The sequence below is a fragment of the Olea europaea genome, chromosome 12, assembly GCF_002742605.1.
Source record: "Olea europaea var. sylvestris chromosome 12, O_europaea_v1, whole genome shotgun sequence".
NCBI lineage: Eukaryota > Viridiplantae > Streptophyta > Magnoliopsida > Lamiales > Oleaceae > Olea > Olea europaea.
Window position 1 is genome coordinate 2904792 of NC_036248.1, and position 13271 is coordinate 2918062.

The 13271-nt window shown below is 34.8% G+C and overlaps 3 protein-coding genes across 4 annotated transcripts; 1 reads left to right on the forward strand and 2 right to left on the reverse strand.

The window, feature by feature from the left end:
• Positions 1-367: 367 nt before the first annotated feature.
• LOC111405198 (60S ribosomal protein L7-1-like) lies at positions 368-3248 on the reverse strand. Its single transcript, XM_023033975.1, has 5 exons — positions 2923-3248; positions 1989-2086; positions 1765-1902; positions 883-985; positions 368-791 (listed from the first exon to the last, which is right to left on the reverse strand). The coding sequence occupies exons 1-5, from the start codon at positions 3106-3108 to the stop codon at positions 576-578; spliced, it is 741 nt and encodes a 246-aa protein (XP_022889743.1). The 5' UTR covers positions 3109-3248; the 3' UTR covers positions 368-575.
• Positions 3249-5542: 2294 nt separating this feature from the next.
• LOC111405200 (deSI-like protein At4g17486) lies at positions 5543-6983 on the forward strand. Of its 2 annotated transcripts, none has more exons than XM_023033977.1 (3): positions 5543-5978; positions 6338-6625; positions 6735-6983. In XM_023033977.1, exons 1-3 carry the CDS (start codon positions 5837-5839, stop codon positions 6926-6928), a joined length of 624 nt encoding a protein of 207 aa, XP_022889745.1. In that variant the 5' UTR covers positions 5543-5836; the 3' UTR covers positions 6929-6983. The 2 variants fall into 2 exon arrangements, with proteins under 2 accessions (XP_022889745.1, XP_022889746.1); XM_023033978.1 differs by having other exon boundaries at positions 6347-6625.
• Positions 6984-7086: 103 nt separating this feature from the next.
• LOC111405199 lies at positions 7087-10787 on the reverse strand. Its single transcript, XM_023033976.1, has 5 exons — positions 10329-10787; positions 8360-8407; positions 7955-8017; positions 7814-7882; positions 7087-7717 (listed from the first exon to the last, which is right to left on the reverse strand). The coding sequence occupies exons 1-5, from the start codon at positions 10668-10670 to the stop codon at positions 7466-7468; spliced, it is 774 nt and encodes a 257-aa protein (XP_022889744.1). The 5' UTR covers positions 10671-10787; the 3' UTR covers positions 7087-7465.
• Positions 10788-13271: the final 2484 nt, after the last annotated feature.

Here is a 13271-nt window from a genome sequence, read left to right on the forward strand (position 1 = left end):
AATGTCGGAGACCATTTTTACTTAAGAGAGAGCAACTACTTCTTCATATTGTAGAGATGGATACAAAAGAAAGAAGGTATTTTTATATATTCATCGATTCGCTCTCTTATAAATTTTCTAATCTAGGAAACCTACCAAGTCAGTTACAATACATGATATTCTAGAAAATATAATTTTTTTATTTTGGAGTGACTGACTTGATTTTTGAAATTTTGTAAAGTGTTTTTCATCTCTATAGGAGTAATCAATTTTTCCCGATAAATATGTATCCATTTTATCCATATTCCAATATTTCCGTTCTACCTCTCAGCACACAACATAAAGCAGAGAAGGGCAACTGAAAGCTAAGTAAAAATGTGCAATACTATGAAAGCAACAGCCTCATAACTGATGTGCTATTTCAAATGTCACAAAATATTCCAACTGTAACGAACTGACAGTAAACATAAACAGTTAATAATAAAAACATCAAAATTGAGATGCTCTGAAAGTAGGTCCTTGTTTCAGTTCCAAACACTACATGATTTGCATAAATAAACAACATTGATCTCTTAGAAAGTACTCATTTGCTTATGCTAATTCATCTTACTAATCAGCTCGTTAATCTGATCCTCACGACTTCCCGAGTCTCCACCATCCTTAAATCTTCGTTTCTTACCTTGCAATGCCTTTTCAGGTTTGTTGAGATTGAAGGGGCACAAAAATTTGGCAACCTCCTTAAAATGTGGACCAACACTAGCTATTTCATGCACAATGTCTTCTATGCACAAAATGCCATGCTGACCCAATGCCTGTACAAACAACATAATAATGGGATGTTAGACATCTCAAAAGCAAAAAGACAGGTAGTTGGGAACACAGTTTGCAAAAATATTGAGTTACCTGTTCAATGACATTATTGTCTGTTAAAGGAACCCTCTCCTTGCTAATTTTAGCTACCCCCTTCTTGTAAATCAAATCCTTTACACTCTTCAGATTAGGATATCTACGTATATGAACAAATATGTTAGGAATTCAAGTATAAGCATTAAAAGTAACAGAGATATTATTAGAAATGCAACATAACGGTCAATAAATTTTAACCTGCTAAAAAAACTCAAGATTCAAAAATTTGGATGAGACTTTCATGAAGAAAATCCAAAGTTCAAACTGATACTTCTTTTGCAATGTTATGCGAAGACCTGAGGCTGAACTACTTGTACTAAAAAATTTGCATATGATTGGCAATTCCATCTCACTCCAGTCACCAAAGTCTACCGTGCCATTCATTTATTAGATATGGCTGGTCCTCACTGCTGAAGATCAACCTCATTAATCTATACATCCAGGCGAAATACTTCCACTCTTCATTTACCAGTAAGGCTTTCTACTTTAAAGTAAGCTACTCGAAAAAAAAAGAAGAAAAAAAGCAGCATATTGAATTGCATTCTCAGAATCGGATTGTGCACCTAAACAAAGCTAATTTGTCCACAAACCTACATGAGCACACATGCCCACAAAAGCTGATGATATGCTCATTGAAATCACTTTTATGTTTTCATCACTAAGCAAAATTTTGGGTCTTAGATTCAAATCAGTAGAGTAAGAATATGAGAGAGATGAACCGGTACAAGAGATTGAAACCAAAGTAGCCGGAATCTTGAGGTTAATTACAATGTTCTTTTAAACACACACTAGTTTGAATGAGATTGTTCTGATCCACACCAACCTCTTTGCAAACAATCAATCAAAGTAAGGTAAGTCCAAATGCTAAACAAGACATACCCGTAAGTCACATAAGGCTCCACTTTTTGCAAACGCTCTATCATTGCTTCATTTGCCTTAACAAACACTCCACTGAAGAGTTTCCTCAATCTCAAAGAGTATAGAACCTTTCGAGTTTTGGGGTGCATATCCTGTTTTCTGTAATGACACACGAATTTTAGGATCTTAACAAAATAGCAACTTACAAATATATTAATGTAACATCAATCAACTGTGAAACCAACCCTCCTATGCGTATGATAAATAGGAGCTTGGATTTTGGTGTTGCCAATGCTGGTCTTTTTCGCTTTCCTCTTTGCTTCATTTGAATGAGGTCCAATTCCTAATAAATAACAACATATTATCTCTCAATTATAATACGAACAACTTACAGTGCTTCGAAAATCAAGTTCCTGTCTTAAATCAGATATTATTGAGATGACTTTTAAGTTTTAAGTATGACAGCCACAGGTAAAGAAAAACAGGTGGATGCAGAATAGTGTTGAACTTACTAAAGTAACAAACATATTTTTTTCAGAACACTTAACCTACCAGGGAAGTCATATTTTCCCCTTTCCTTGCATAAACGAGCTACAAAAAAGACGTACTGTATTCACGGCCATGCCAACTTCAACAATCTATAATCTAATGATAAAGCTTAATAATGCTTCAGTCTTAAACAAATGTGAGCTTACAAAACTATGGCAAATTCAGCCATCCAGAATAAGAAGATGAATACATTTAATAGCACAGGTGATACACTTATGACTCCAACTCTCAGAGATTATTAGGTACAAAAATTCCAAAAACGTAAAACTTCTTCTCATGATCATGTATTATCATAAGTTGCTTTCACAAGTACACAAAAATTAAAGGAAAAACGACAAATATCAGTTACCCCTGGCTGACAAAAATAAATTTTGATATCCTCCATTGCACGAGTATTTACAAACTACAGAAAAGAGCATATACAAATGCTGTGAATTTAGCATGATGATTTACATGTGTGCTCACATGTTTGTACTCTTAATTGAACAACGCCTCAAGTAATCAAAGCCCTACCGTATAAACGTTAAAGATAAGGCAAATCGTAGGAAGACATTTTTCACGCCACAAAAAAAAAGGGAAAAGAAACGGGAAAACTGATGTGGTAAAGAGAGAAACAGTAATTATAATTACTTTGTCGCGGTATTCTCTGATAAATTGATCTGGCTTCTTGATGACGAAATTGTCGGACTTGAGACGCTTGACCCTCTCTTCTAACTGCAGTTTTCTTCTGATCGCCCATTCCTCGTTGTTCCTCCTCTTTTTCAATACCACCTCTGGTATGTAATTCAGAGGCTTCGATTCCTCGTCTGTTGCCATGAATTTCAGTACAATTCAACAATTGGTGCCAAGGAGGTGATCCCTCTCCCTTAATTCTTAGCGTAACACCGATAAAGAAACCCTAAGCCGCTTGTCCCCTTTCCCTTTGCTCTATGAAAAGACCTAAACTGGCATGGGTTATAGTTGGGCTTTACGAGATTTTTTTCCCATTCTACATTTCTTAGATGGGCCTCGATCAAGTAATTAATAAATAAAAGAGAGTTAGACTAATCGAATATTTAAATTATCATTTGACAAATTGAGTTATTTATAAATTTTTTTTTTGTTAAATGCCTTACGGTTAGGAATTTTTTTCCCCCTCTTTTTATCATGTTATAGAGGAAGAGTGAATCGTTCACTAAATTTGCACTAAGAAAAATAACTAATCTTTTCATTTACACAATCGAAAGACCACAAATTTGTGATCCCAAATTGCAATATAGATGAGATACAATTGTGTGTTGTTAAACATCTTGTCAAATGTCATAACAGTCGTATCTGGATACTATTACATTTATATGAACAGTCTCACATGAAGTTGCTACAATTATAATGATTGTTTATCACATCTCCAGCGAAGTCATGCAATATAGATTACTTGCAATTATGCAACACTGAATGAGTCGAAATCAAAATTATTTAGCTCCCATTTGACCTCTTTTAAAACTCATCAATTTAATTTAAATTTTTCTCTTTCTTATTTTCAACTACATAATTTTCAATAAAATAATATTTCACGCAAATTAAAAACTTTTCATCTTTTTACAACAATCCATTTTTCAAAAAAACACTATCCCCCATTATAAATCCAAATAATGGGGACGAAACGAGAGCTTATTTTCAAACAAACTCTTCAAAATTACAAGGAACATACAATCACATAATATAAGTCCTATGCGCTACAACATAAGTAACAACATACATTCAACATTTCTTCTAATTATCGCAATGTCTATCCATAATCTGAAGAGATTTCAATCGTTGATGTCATCACTTAAAAAGAAAAGAAAACAAAAAAACTAATTCTTTATATCGTAGGGATTTTAAAAGCGACACTATATTCATATGTCCATTGATTAGTGCTCATATGAATATTCTAATCTATAAAACTTATCAAATCAGTTACAATACACAATATTTGAAAATATATTTTTTTTGAAGTGACATTTTTGCAATTTTGTGAAATTCTAATTTCTCATAATGTAAAGTTAATTGTAGGAGTTAATCAATTTTTTTCTAATAAAATGTATCCATTCCATGGTTCTACATTTAATATTGTGAACAACACTAATGTAATAAAAATAATTATTTAAAAATATGCTTTAACATAAGGAGCAAATCAATCATAATTATATTAATCTGCTAAAATATTATAACACCTATTCATTTCGAAAAAATGAAAAATATGGACTGACTAGCCCATCACGAGTGAAGAAACAAATCAATCCAAGGTTGACTCCATAATTTTCTAGTAAACCCTAAAAAAAAAAATGATTTGTTAATGCAAAAAGGAGAATGGATTTTAGTCAATGTACAGTTCATAGAACCCCAACAAGGTACTCACAACTGGCAAGTCCCATGCGGAACCCACCTGTATAAAAAAAGGCCAAAATCCCCACACACCCCACTCACGTGGTGAGTACCTGTGGGGTTCTCACAGAATCCCTGTACCTTAAGCAAGGTTCAAAGGAGAATAGTTTATCTCAATTGACATTTTTCCTTAGTGCATGTTTGGTATCAATTTTTCATTTCAAAAAATCAATTTTTTTTATCGTTATTTCACCATTCAAAGCATCTTTTATGACTTATTCTCTTATAAGTAAAACCCACTTTTATCTTCAACGGTCAAAAAATTAATTCTCAAAATCACTACTAAACAAGCCCTTAGTCCAATACCTGAGTGATATGTTTGATAATTTGTGTACGACGAAAATTAGGATATATAACTTGTACATTTTATTGAATTATGGCCCTGTTTGAGTCCTATTATTTTTCTCATAAAAATGTAAAATATAATTGTTATCCATCACATCAAGTTATCATATTTGGCATTTTATCTTTTGTGTGGGCCCATAACGACGATATTTTTCATTCTCATTTTTACAATAATGTGGCTCAAACGGGTGCTATATAACTTATCAAATAAATCATGTATTACGTCAAAAAAACATAATGTGGAAAATTAGAATAGCATAATAGTGTTTCACTCAAAATGAATTACGTAACATAAAATAAGTAAATAAAAATATTTCTCATTTTATTAACTTGGCATCCATACAAATTGAAAAATGCTAAGCGTACACTTAGTCTGACAGCCCTCTATTAGGGAATGGGAACCGTGATTATATCATGGTGTAGACCATAGTTAGCATTTCTCATACAAATTCCTATTGCTCATCATAATGAGTGTACGTTACTATACAATTTTCAAATTTTTAAACAGAAATTGGATCGCACAGAACAGCTCATATTCCAACCAATCAGAAAGCTTTCCAGTAATTCCTCAGATCCTTATAATCATTTTTTTATTTCCCCCAAGATTATATATGGTTCCCCATAACTTGACACTGATCAATGACATGCTGCCGTTGGTCGCCACCAAATTATTCTCCTCCGCCGCCCCTCAATCCATCTCAATTCAGAAACCAAGATTTTCACTTCTATTTTCTTGAATGTGCTGATTCTTTCTTGGATAGAGAAAATAGTTATTTTATTGAATTACATCACAATGATATGCCGGAGAAGTTCGGCTAAAAGAGGCGGCCGCGGTGGTGGATCAGTTCCGGTGTACCTTAATGTATACGATCTTACCTCCATTAATGGATACGCTTATTGGCTTGGACTTGGGGTTTACCATTCTGGGATTCAAGGTGAGTACTCAATCTTGCTTTCCTTCAAAGAATTACAATTTTTATTTTATTTTTTTTATTTTTTTGAAGCAATAAATGATTAGATCTACCATTGAATTATTGCCCTTTTGTTATTACTTGATATAACATAGAACCAAAAATTGATAGTTTAGTTTCTTGAATCATAATCGATATTCTTAATTCCTCAGTCCTTGATTTTGCTTCAAACTAGCATCGTCTTATTGGTTTTCGTTCTTGTTAAGTTGGATTGGATTGAGTTGCCAAACGGCACGAATTTACATTGGATATTGTTGTGCCGAAGTCTAGATTCGGGTTTATAGGCAAAATACCGAAGAGAGTTTCTAAATAAATTGTGGCAGTTCATGCAGTAGAATATGCATTTGGAGCACATGAAAACTCAACAACTGGGATTTTTGAAGGAGAGCCAAAACACTGTGAAGGATTTACATTCAGAAAGTCGATTTTGATGGGATGGACAGATATGACACCAGGAGAAGTGAGGGGAGTAATGGAAGAATTTGCGCAAAAATACAAGGGAAATGCTTATAATTTGATTACTAAAAATTGCAATCATTTTTGCAATGATGCTTGCATTAAACTTACTGGGAATTCAATCCCACGTTGGGTTAATCGACTTGCTAGAATTGGTAAGTTCTCGTTTCTATATCAGTTAATGATCAGAGTGTGTTAGAAGACGATCTGTAAATGATATACATGTAAACCATCTCTAACGATATACATACTTTTGGTTGCTAGGTTGGTTCTGCAATTGCATCATTCCAGTGAACTTAAAGTCGATGAAAGTTGGGCACCTTAAAATTGAAGATAAGTTCTGCGAAGGGGAGGAGAAGAAACTGAGAAGCAGTTCGTCTCAATCACATTCTTCACCTCTCCCGACAACCACAGCCAGTCGAAGCACAATTTGTTTGCAGGGAAGCTCCACCCCTTGATTATTGGTTCTACTCCACCATGTTCGGTAACACAAGAAGCGAAAATTTTGCCTATTATACAGATCGATCTTATCTAAAAATATGCAGCATTTCAACGAGGCCCATTTACATATAACTTCGTTGTCCATTTGTTTCTTTCTATAATTTTCACACGAACATGCCTGTAAACTATAAAATTCTTGCCAATTTTCTTGGGGTGATTACAGAAAGACACAAACTTAAAAGGAAAAAAATTACAGCGCGGTCCTCCAACTATTGTGAAATAGAGCACGCCTCTAATGAAAGATTTGCCTCAAATAACTGGACAGAGTGGAGCTATGAAAATTACCTTGCCTGCATCTAATGAGTTTGAAACTCTACACTATATTCAGCACGTTCTTCCACAAGTAAACTACACAAATATAATTAGATCCTAACCATCGCATACAAGAGACTTCCACATTGCATTTTAGAAAGTGCTCAAGGTAATTGATTCTGTGATTTAGTTACAGCAAGCAAGGTCAGCTGTTATTCAAGCATAGAAAACGTTTTGATTTACTATCCACAAAGAACCTCAAAGCTTGCTTCTTCCTCCAAAGTCAGATTTAGATCGGGGAGTACAAACTTAGCTTCACATGGAGAAGCTGCCTTTTCTTCAAAAGGCCCGTTTGGAGGACAGCATTGCAGCAAATCATCATTGCCTAAGACAAATGGTGGAAAGACTGGAGGAATATGATGACGTGCTTCAGAATTTTGCTGGAATTGACTCTCGGTTTCAATCATAGATCTTCTTTTAGTAGCCAATTCGAGCTGTTCAGAAGAACAATGTCAGTCACCACATTTTCAGAAAATAATAATGATTGCAATATAAAGGGACAAGGGAAGAATGTATCAAAGTTATTGCACCATTATTCTCTTCAAACTATCATTTGTAGCCTTCTGTTTCTCCAAATTTGTGCGTAATCCCGCAATTTCCTATGCCATTTCGGTGACAAAATTAGAAATTTTAAGAGAATTAGTATATATAAGCATTAAAAAGTAGAATACCCTTTCCAATTCTCCTTGTTCCTTATCAAGCACGTTCTCCTCCACTTGAAGTTCTGCCAAGGTCTGCAAATCAACATGAAACAAAGTATATTGCTAAGATTCGCGAATCTAAGTACAAAAGCGGCTACTTATTTCTGTTTTCTTTATTGATTCATTACATTTTCAGATGCAAAACCTTGATAAAATGTTGACCATCTTATAACAAAGTAAAGCTTCCAAAGATAAAATGGAAAAAGAGTTCGTCCTGTAAATTTTACTGCTAGATTTCTATCCTAAATGGTTCAAGGTGTCCATGGTCCGAAGACTGGATTGTCAAAAACTTCAACCCCGGATTTCATGATATAAACACCACGTGTTTATAACTAATATATACTTCATCAGCTCAATGGACCCAACAGTAATCACCTTCTTCTTTCTTGACCTCTTTGTGGATTTTTCACCAGTTCCATTAACCTGAAGCATAAAATGGCAGAAAAAAAAATTATCACATAATTTATGAAGGAACTTCAGTAACATTAATCTCAACCATGCGATTAAGTGTCTGTTTTCACATTGGCTGGTGAACGACGATCAAGGCTGCTATGTGAATCTCAAGTGGACTACTATTGAAATCCATGCCGGTTGACTTTTCTAATCAAAATACCTAGTTTTAAAGTAACATTAATTTATAAACTTACTTAATTTCAGTAATGACACTGCTAGAATGATACTTTCAACAAGTAAATTACGAAGATCAATTCGACTAAAAACGCCAACCAGTTTCAGTGTCAACTGATGTTGAAATTTAGACAAAGACAGCCCATATATTGTTCTGAATATCACACAATTATCCCAATACAAGAGTTCTGCTTCCTGTTTGTGAACATCATCCGCTTCACATATTAGCAGACACTGAAACAAATTTTCTTTCCGATGTAAAAGTGAATTTGGAAACAAATATATGCAAATGTCCTTCATGACCTAAAATTTACGACGTATGGTTAACAGCAGAGTAAGGCAATATTTAAACATGCCATGACATTAAAAAGCAACACATTTCTCCATGAAAATTTGCTGGTACCTTTCACCATTGACGTCAAACACCTAAGATTTAGGTAATTCCATAAGCCATATTCTTCGTATGTGTCTCTATGTGTGTGCACTCGTGTAAGAGAGAGAGATGAGGAAGCCCACAGTTAGGAAATACATTACATGTCCGCTTACATAAATAGATGTTCAGTCATTGGTGACAAAAAGAGTCCCTCCACTCGGCCCTACCTCCCTTCAATAAATACGACAAAGCTAGATGCCCGTATGCTACACAGACTCAGTCACATATTTTGACATTTAGTTGTGCACTACAGTTTCAAAGCCCCATGAAATTGCACTTATTCAAACAAAGCTCAGATAAGCAAGATGCAATAATTTATTCCATCATATTTATTCAAAGGACTACAAAGAGTAAAATTTAAACCACAACGCCTCCATTAATATAATATAAAACTCTAAAAACAAAAAGTTTAAACTACTTCAAAATTTAAACCTAAACTACACCAATAACATCTAACCGAATCTACTTGCTTGGACCCACAAGTTAAAAGTCACCCAAAATTCATAGAAAAAGAACTCTCATAACACACTGTCAAGAATATAAATCACAGCAAACTACACCACCTTTAGTCCTTTTACCCCAAAGAAAAAGATAAAGTCAGTATTCTCAACTTCCACTTCATTAAAAGGTAAATTTAATCTCGAGAACAGGGGATTATATATTTCTTAATAAATTTGTCAACTAATTATTTACAGAACCACGATGCAGCCGTTCACACTGGATTGTGTCCCCATAATTGGAAAAAGGTTAAGCACTCAACCACTAACAAAACTTCACCATATTGCCATAAAAACACGCCACCGCTAACAGGAGCATCCACAGCCCTTAATCGACCAAAATACCCCTCTACTGGACTCCAAAACGTGTGACAATATATTCTTTAAACAACAGTTTCTGTTTTTGCACCTAAATAGAAAAATTCAATAATTGGATGGACAAATTACCCTTTGGATAAGGGGGTGTTATTGTAATTTCATTCTTAACGATAATGGGTAAGGCAGAGGGGTAACAAGAAAAAGTGACAAGTCATTCGATAATCAATCTTCTTGTGTTCCTGTGACTCTGACCATTTACATTGAAAAAGTCGCCCATTTTCTGGCGGCCGGAGAACATTACCGGCTTCAGATCGGTGAACTGACTAAAAAGCCCAAACAACTGCAGGAATTTTTGTCAAACAAAAATTTGAAACATTGATTGACAATTGAACATTGACGTCATTGAAAGTCGAAACTCGCGGCTAACAACTGAAAATGAGAAATATGAATATACTACACAATTACAAACCTCAGATCTCGTGGGTTTGGAGAGTTTCGGATCAGAGGATCGGCTGGACTCTTCAGGGCTAACGTCAACTGTGCCAGCACTTCCAACACAGCCGCCACTGATAGAGGTGGCACCGCTCCATGACAGTGGCGTTGTAGGGCTGCCTCTGAAAGCCGGTTTGAAGGCGGAGTCAATTGCAATGGGCTTAGACCTGCGTTGACGCACGCTCCACTCAAGTGGCAAAGCCGTCTGTTTAAAAGTAGCCGACATCCTCGGGTTAGACTGGTTGAGCCGTAGCAGCAGCTCCACCACCATGTTATCGTCACTCATGGCTGCTTCCACCCACTCCTCGTCACCAGTCATGGTTTTTCGCTTTTTTATCTTACAGTGAAAGAAAGGAATATAGGGAGAGATGAAAAGGGTGAAATGGAATGGTGTTGGCAAAGAGGAAGAAAAGAAAATACGATGTGATTTATGAATTAAAAATTATAATAATAAATAGGGGACACGAGTTTTATGCATGTGTGGTGAAAGTGCTTGTACTGTATTTGAGGGTAAGTGCGTGTATCTGTGTGTATTTTGATGACTTGTAGTGATGTTGAAAAATGATCGAAGGATTCTTCTTATTTTCGGGTCATTCTTGGCAAATATGGGCCCACTTAAAAACGTGGCACAAACAGGTTGCTTTCATTACGGCCCATTTATTACTCTTCAATTTGCTTGTAGTTGTACTCCTTTAATTAAAGATAGAAAAAATCAATAAAGAATTAGATTTTTATTTGTATTTGATTTGATAGTTAGTTCCAATTTAAGGCCTGTTTGGACCCGATTTTTTTCTCCAAAAAATTGATTTTTTGACCGTTATTTCACTATTTCAGCCATCATATTTGACTTCTTCTCTCACAGGTGGACCCCACTTTTCTCTTAACGGTCAAAAAATCAATTCTTAAAATCACTCCCAAACAGGCTATTAGTTTTGTTAAACATTAGTAGATTTTAATTCATCATAGTGAAATATATGTTTGAAAATTTATAATAAGCGATGTATAGTAATCATTATTTCAAAACTCTATTTTTTTTTTTACATACTCATTTTTAACTATATATTCACACAATAAAAATATGGGAACAATACATAAATCTTACATATAAAAAAACATATTTCAAAACTAACAAACTCCTTAAAACTTTACAATAATCAGGTGGTAAATCAATTTATTAAATTTTTAATTATAATATAATATAATTAATCACACCAAACTTCAAATCCAAGCTCTTCTATTTCTCCCTCCATCTCTATCCTCTCCTTACCCCTTCTCCTCGTCGAGGCGGCCATATGCTTCGGTGACTGCTTTGGCAAATACTTGACAATCTCTCTAGTAATCGCTCCGACGATTGCTCCGACAATAGAAAAATCTTCAAAAATTGAAAACAAATTCTCACTCTATACTTCATTGCAGAAAAATCTTCAGAGTTTTATCTGTGACCAAAATTATTGTTCATGACTATACATGTGTTTTATGTAACTATTTGTGATCAAATTTATTTTCGTTGTGATTGTATCGTTTAATTTGTAACTGTATGTAACAAATTCACTGACCTCTATTACCTGTTATTAACTGTGACCAAATTTATCTTTGATGTGATTCACTGTAACCAAATTTGTATTCAGTGTGATTGCTTGTAATCAGATCAATATGACTGTAACTGAGTCACAACCAATCATAATCAACGAAAAACCACTCACAAACAATCACGACAAACACATACTTGGTCGCATGGGATCATCACAAATAAATTTGCACACGCCTCAAGCCAATATCGCAATCCACCAACCAGCACCACCTGTATCACACCCATCATCAGAACCAACACGAATTCTCGCCATACCTTAAAGACCGCCATTGACTACAAATCTTAATCACAAAATTTCACAAGCCAACTCAAAAGAAGAAGAAAAAAAAAAGATTTTAACGATCCCAAATCTAAAAGTGATGAACATGCAGTGTAGATTCTTTTGCAATTTCTTCAAGCACTATTGAACCACCGTACCAACCAATCGATCCGCAGATCCACATTCCCAAGTACCCACCGTCGAACCACCATTCCTTCAAACACCCACCATCTCAACCAGTCATTCCCTAGTTCTAGCGTTGAATAACCACTGGTCCATCATATCATTACATTCGCATTCATTTCCAAAAATCAGACCACCCCCAAGCAATTTCTGCACACAATGGCTTCGCGAACAATGCTCATCATTGCTGTGCACATTTGTTTCCTCTGTTGTTTCCGCTGGCTGCTCTGCTCCGCCTTAGATGGGTTAAGTGGGGATAAGCAGAGTAATCGTAGAGACTAGAGAGAAAGAAGATATATGGTGTGGTAGAGAGAGGGAGAGTGTGCGTGTGGGGTTGGGGGTTGGGTTTGGGATTAATCGGGGTGGGGGTTATTATTTGGATTAAGGTTTAATTAAATTTTTATTAATTACAATTAATAATCCTATTTGCTATCTAAAATTTAAATTTTTAACTTAACTCTCCTACTTATGAAAACTAATCTTTAATTATAGGGTTCTAGGTAATTTTCCCATAGAATATTTTACACATAAATTCAAAACTTATTCTTACTTTTTTAATCATACATTCTTCTAAAAATTACGATTCGAAATATTGTTTTCCCAAATTATAGTTATCAAGCAGGGGCTAAAAGTCGTGAGTCCTATGATTTTTTGGTACACCGATCTTTAATTAAAAGGTTTTTGACCAAATTGACCTTGGGTATTTGACAAGGAATGCACAACTATTACCGAAATTGATTGAATTGGTCATCGCACAAAAAAAAAAAAAAGTTTCAATTTAGATGTGTCTAATGGTTAGAGTGAGTATTTTTTGAGTGTTTTCACTCAAAAATATATGGTGTTGAAAACAGTGAGACATGTTTGGGTCCTTTTGGATATATGATTTG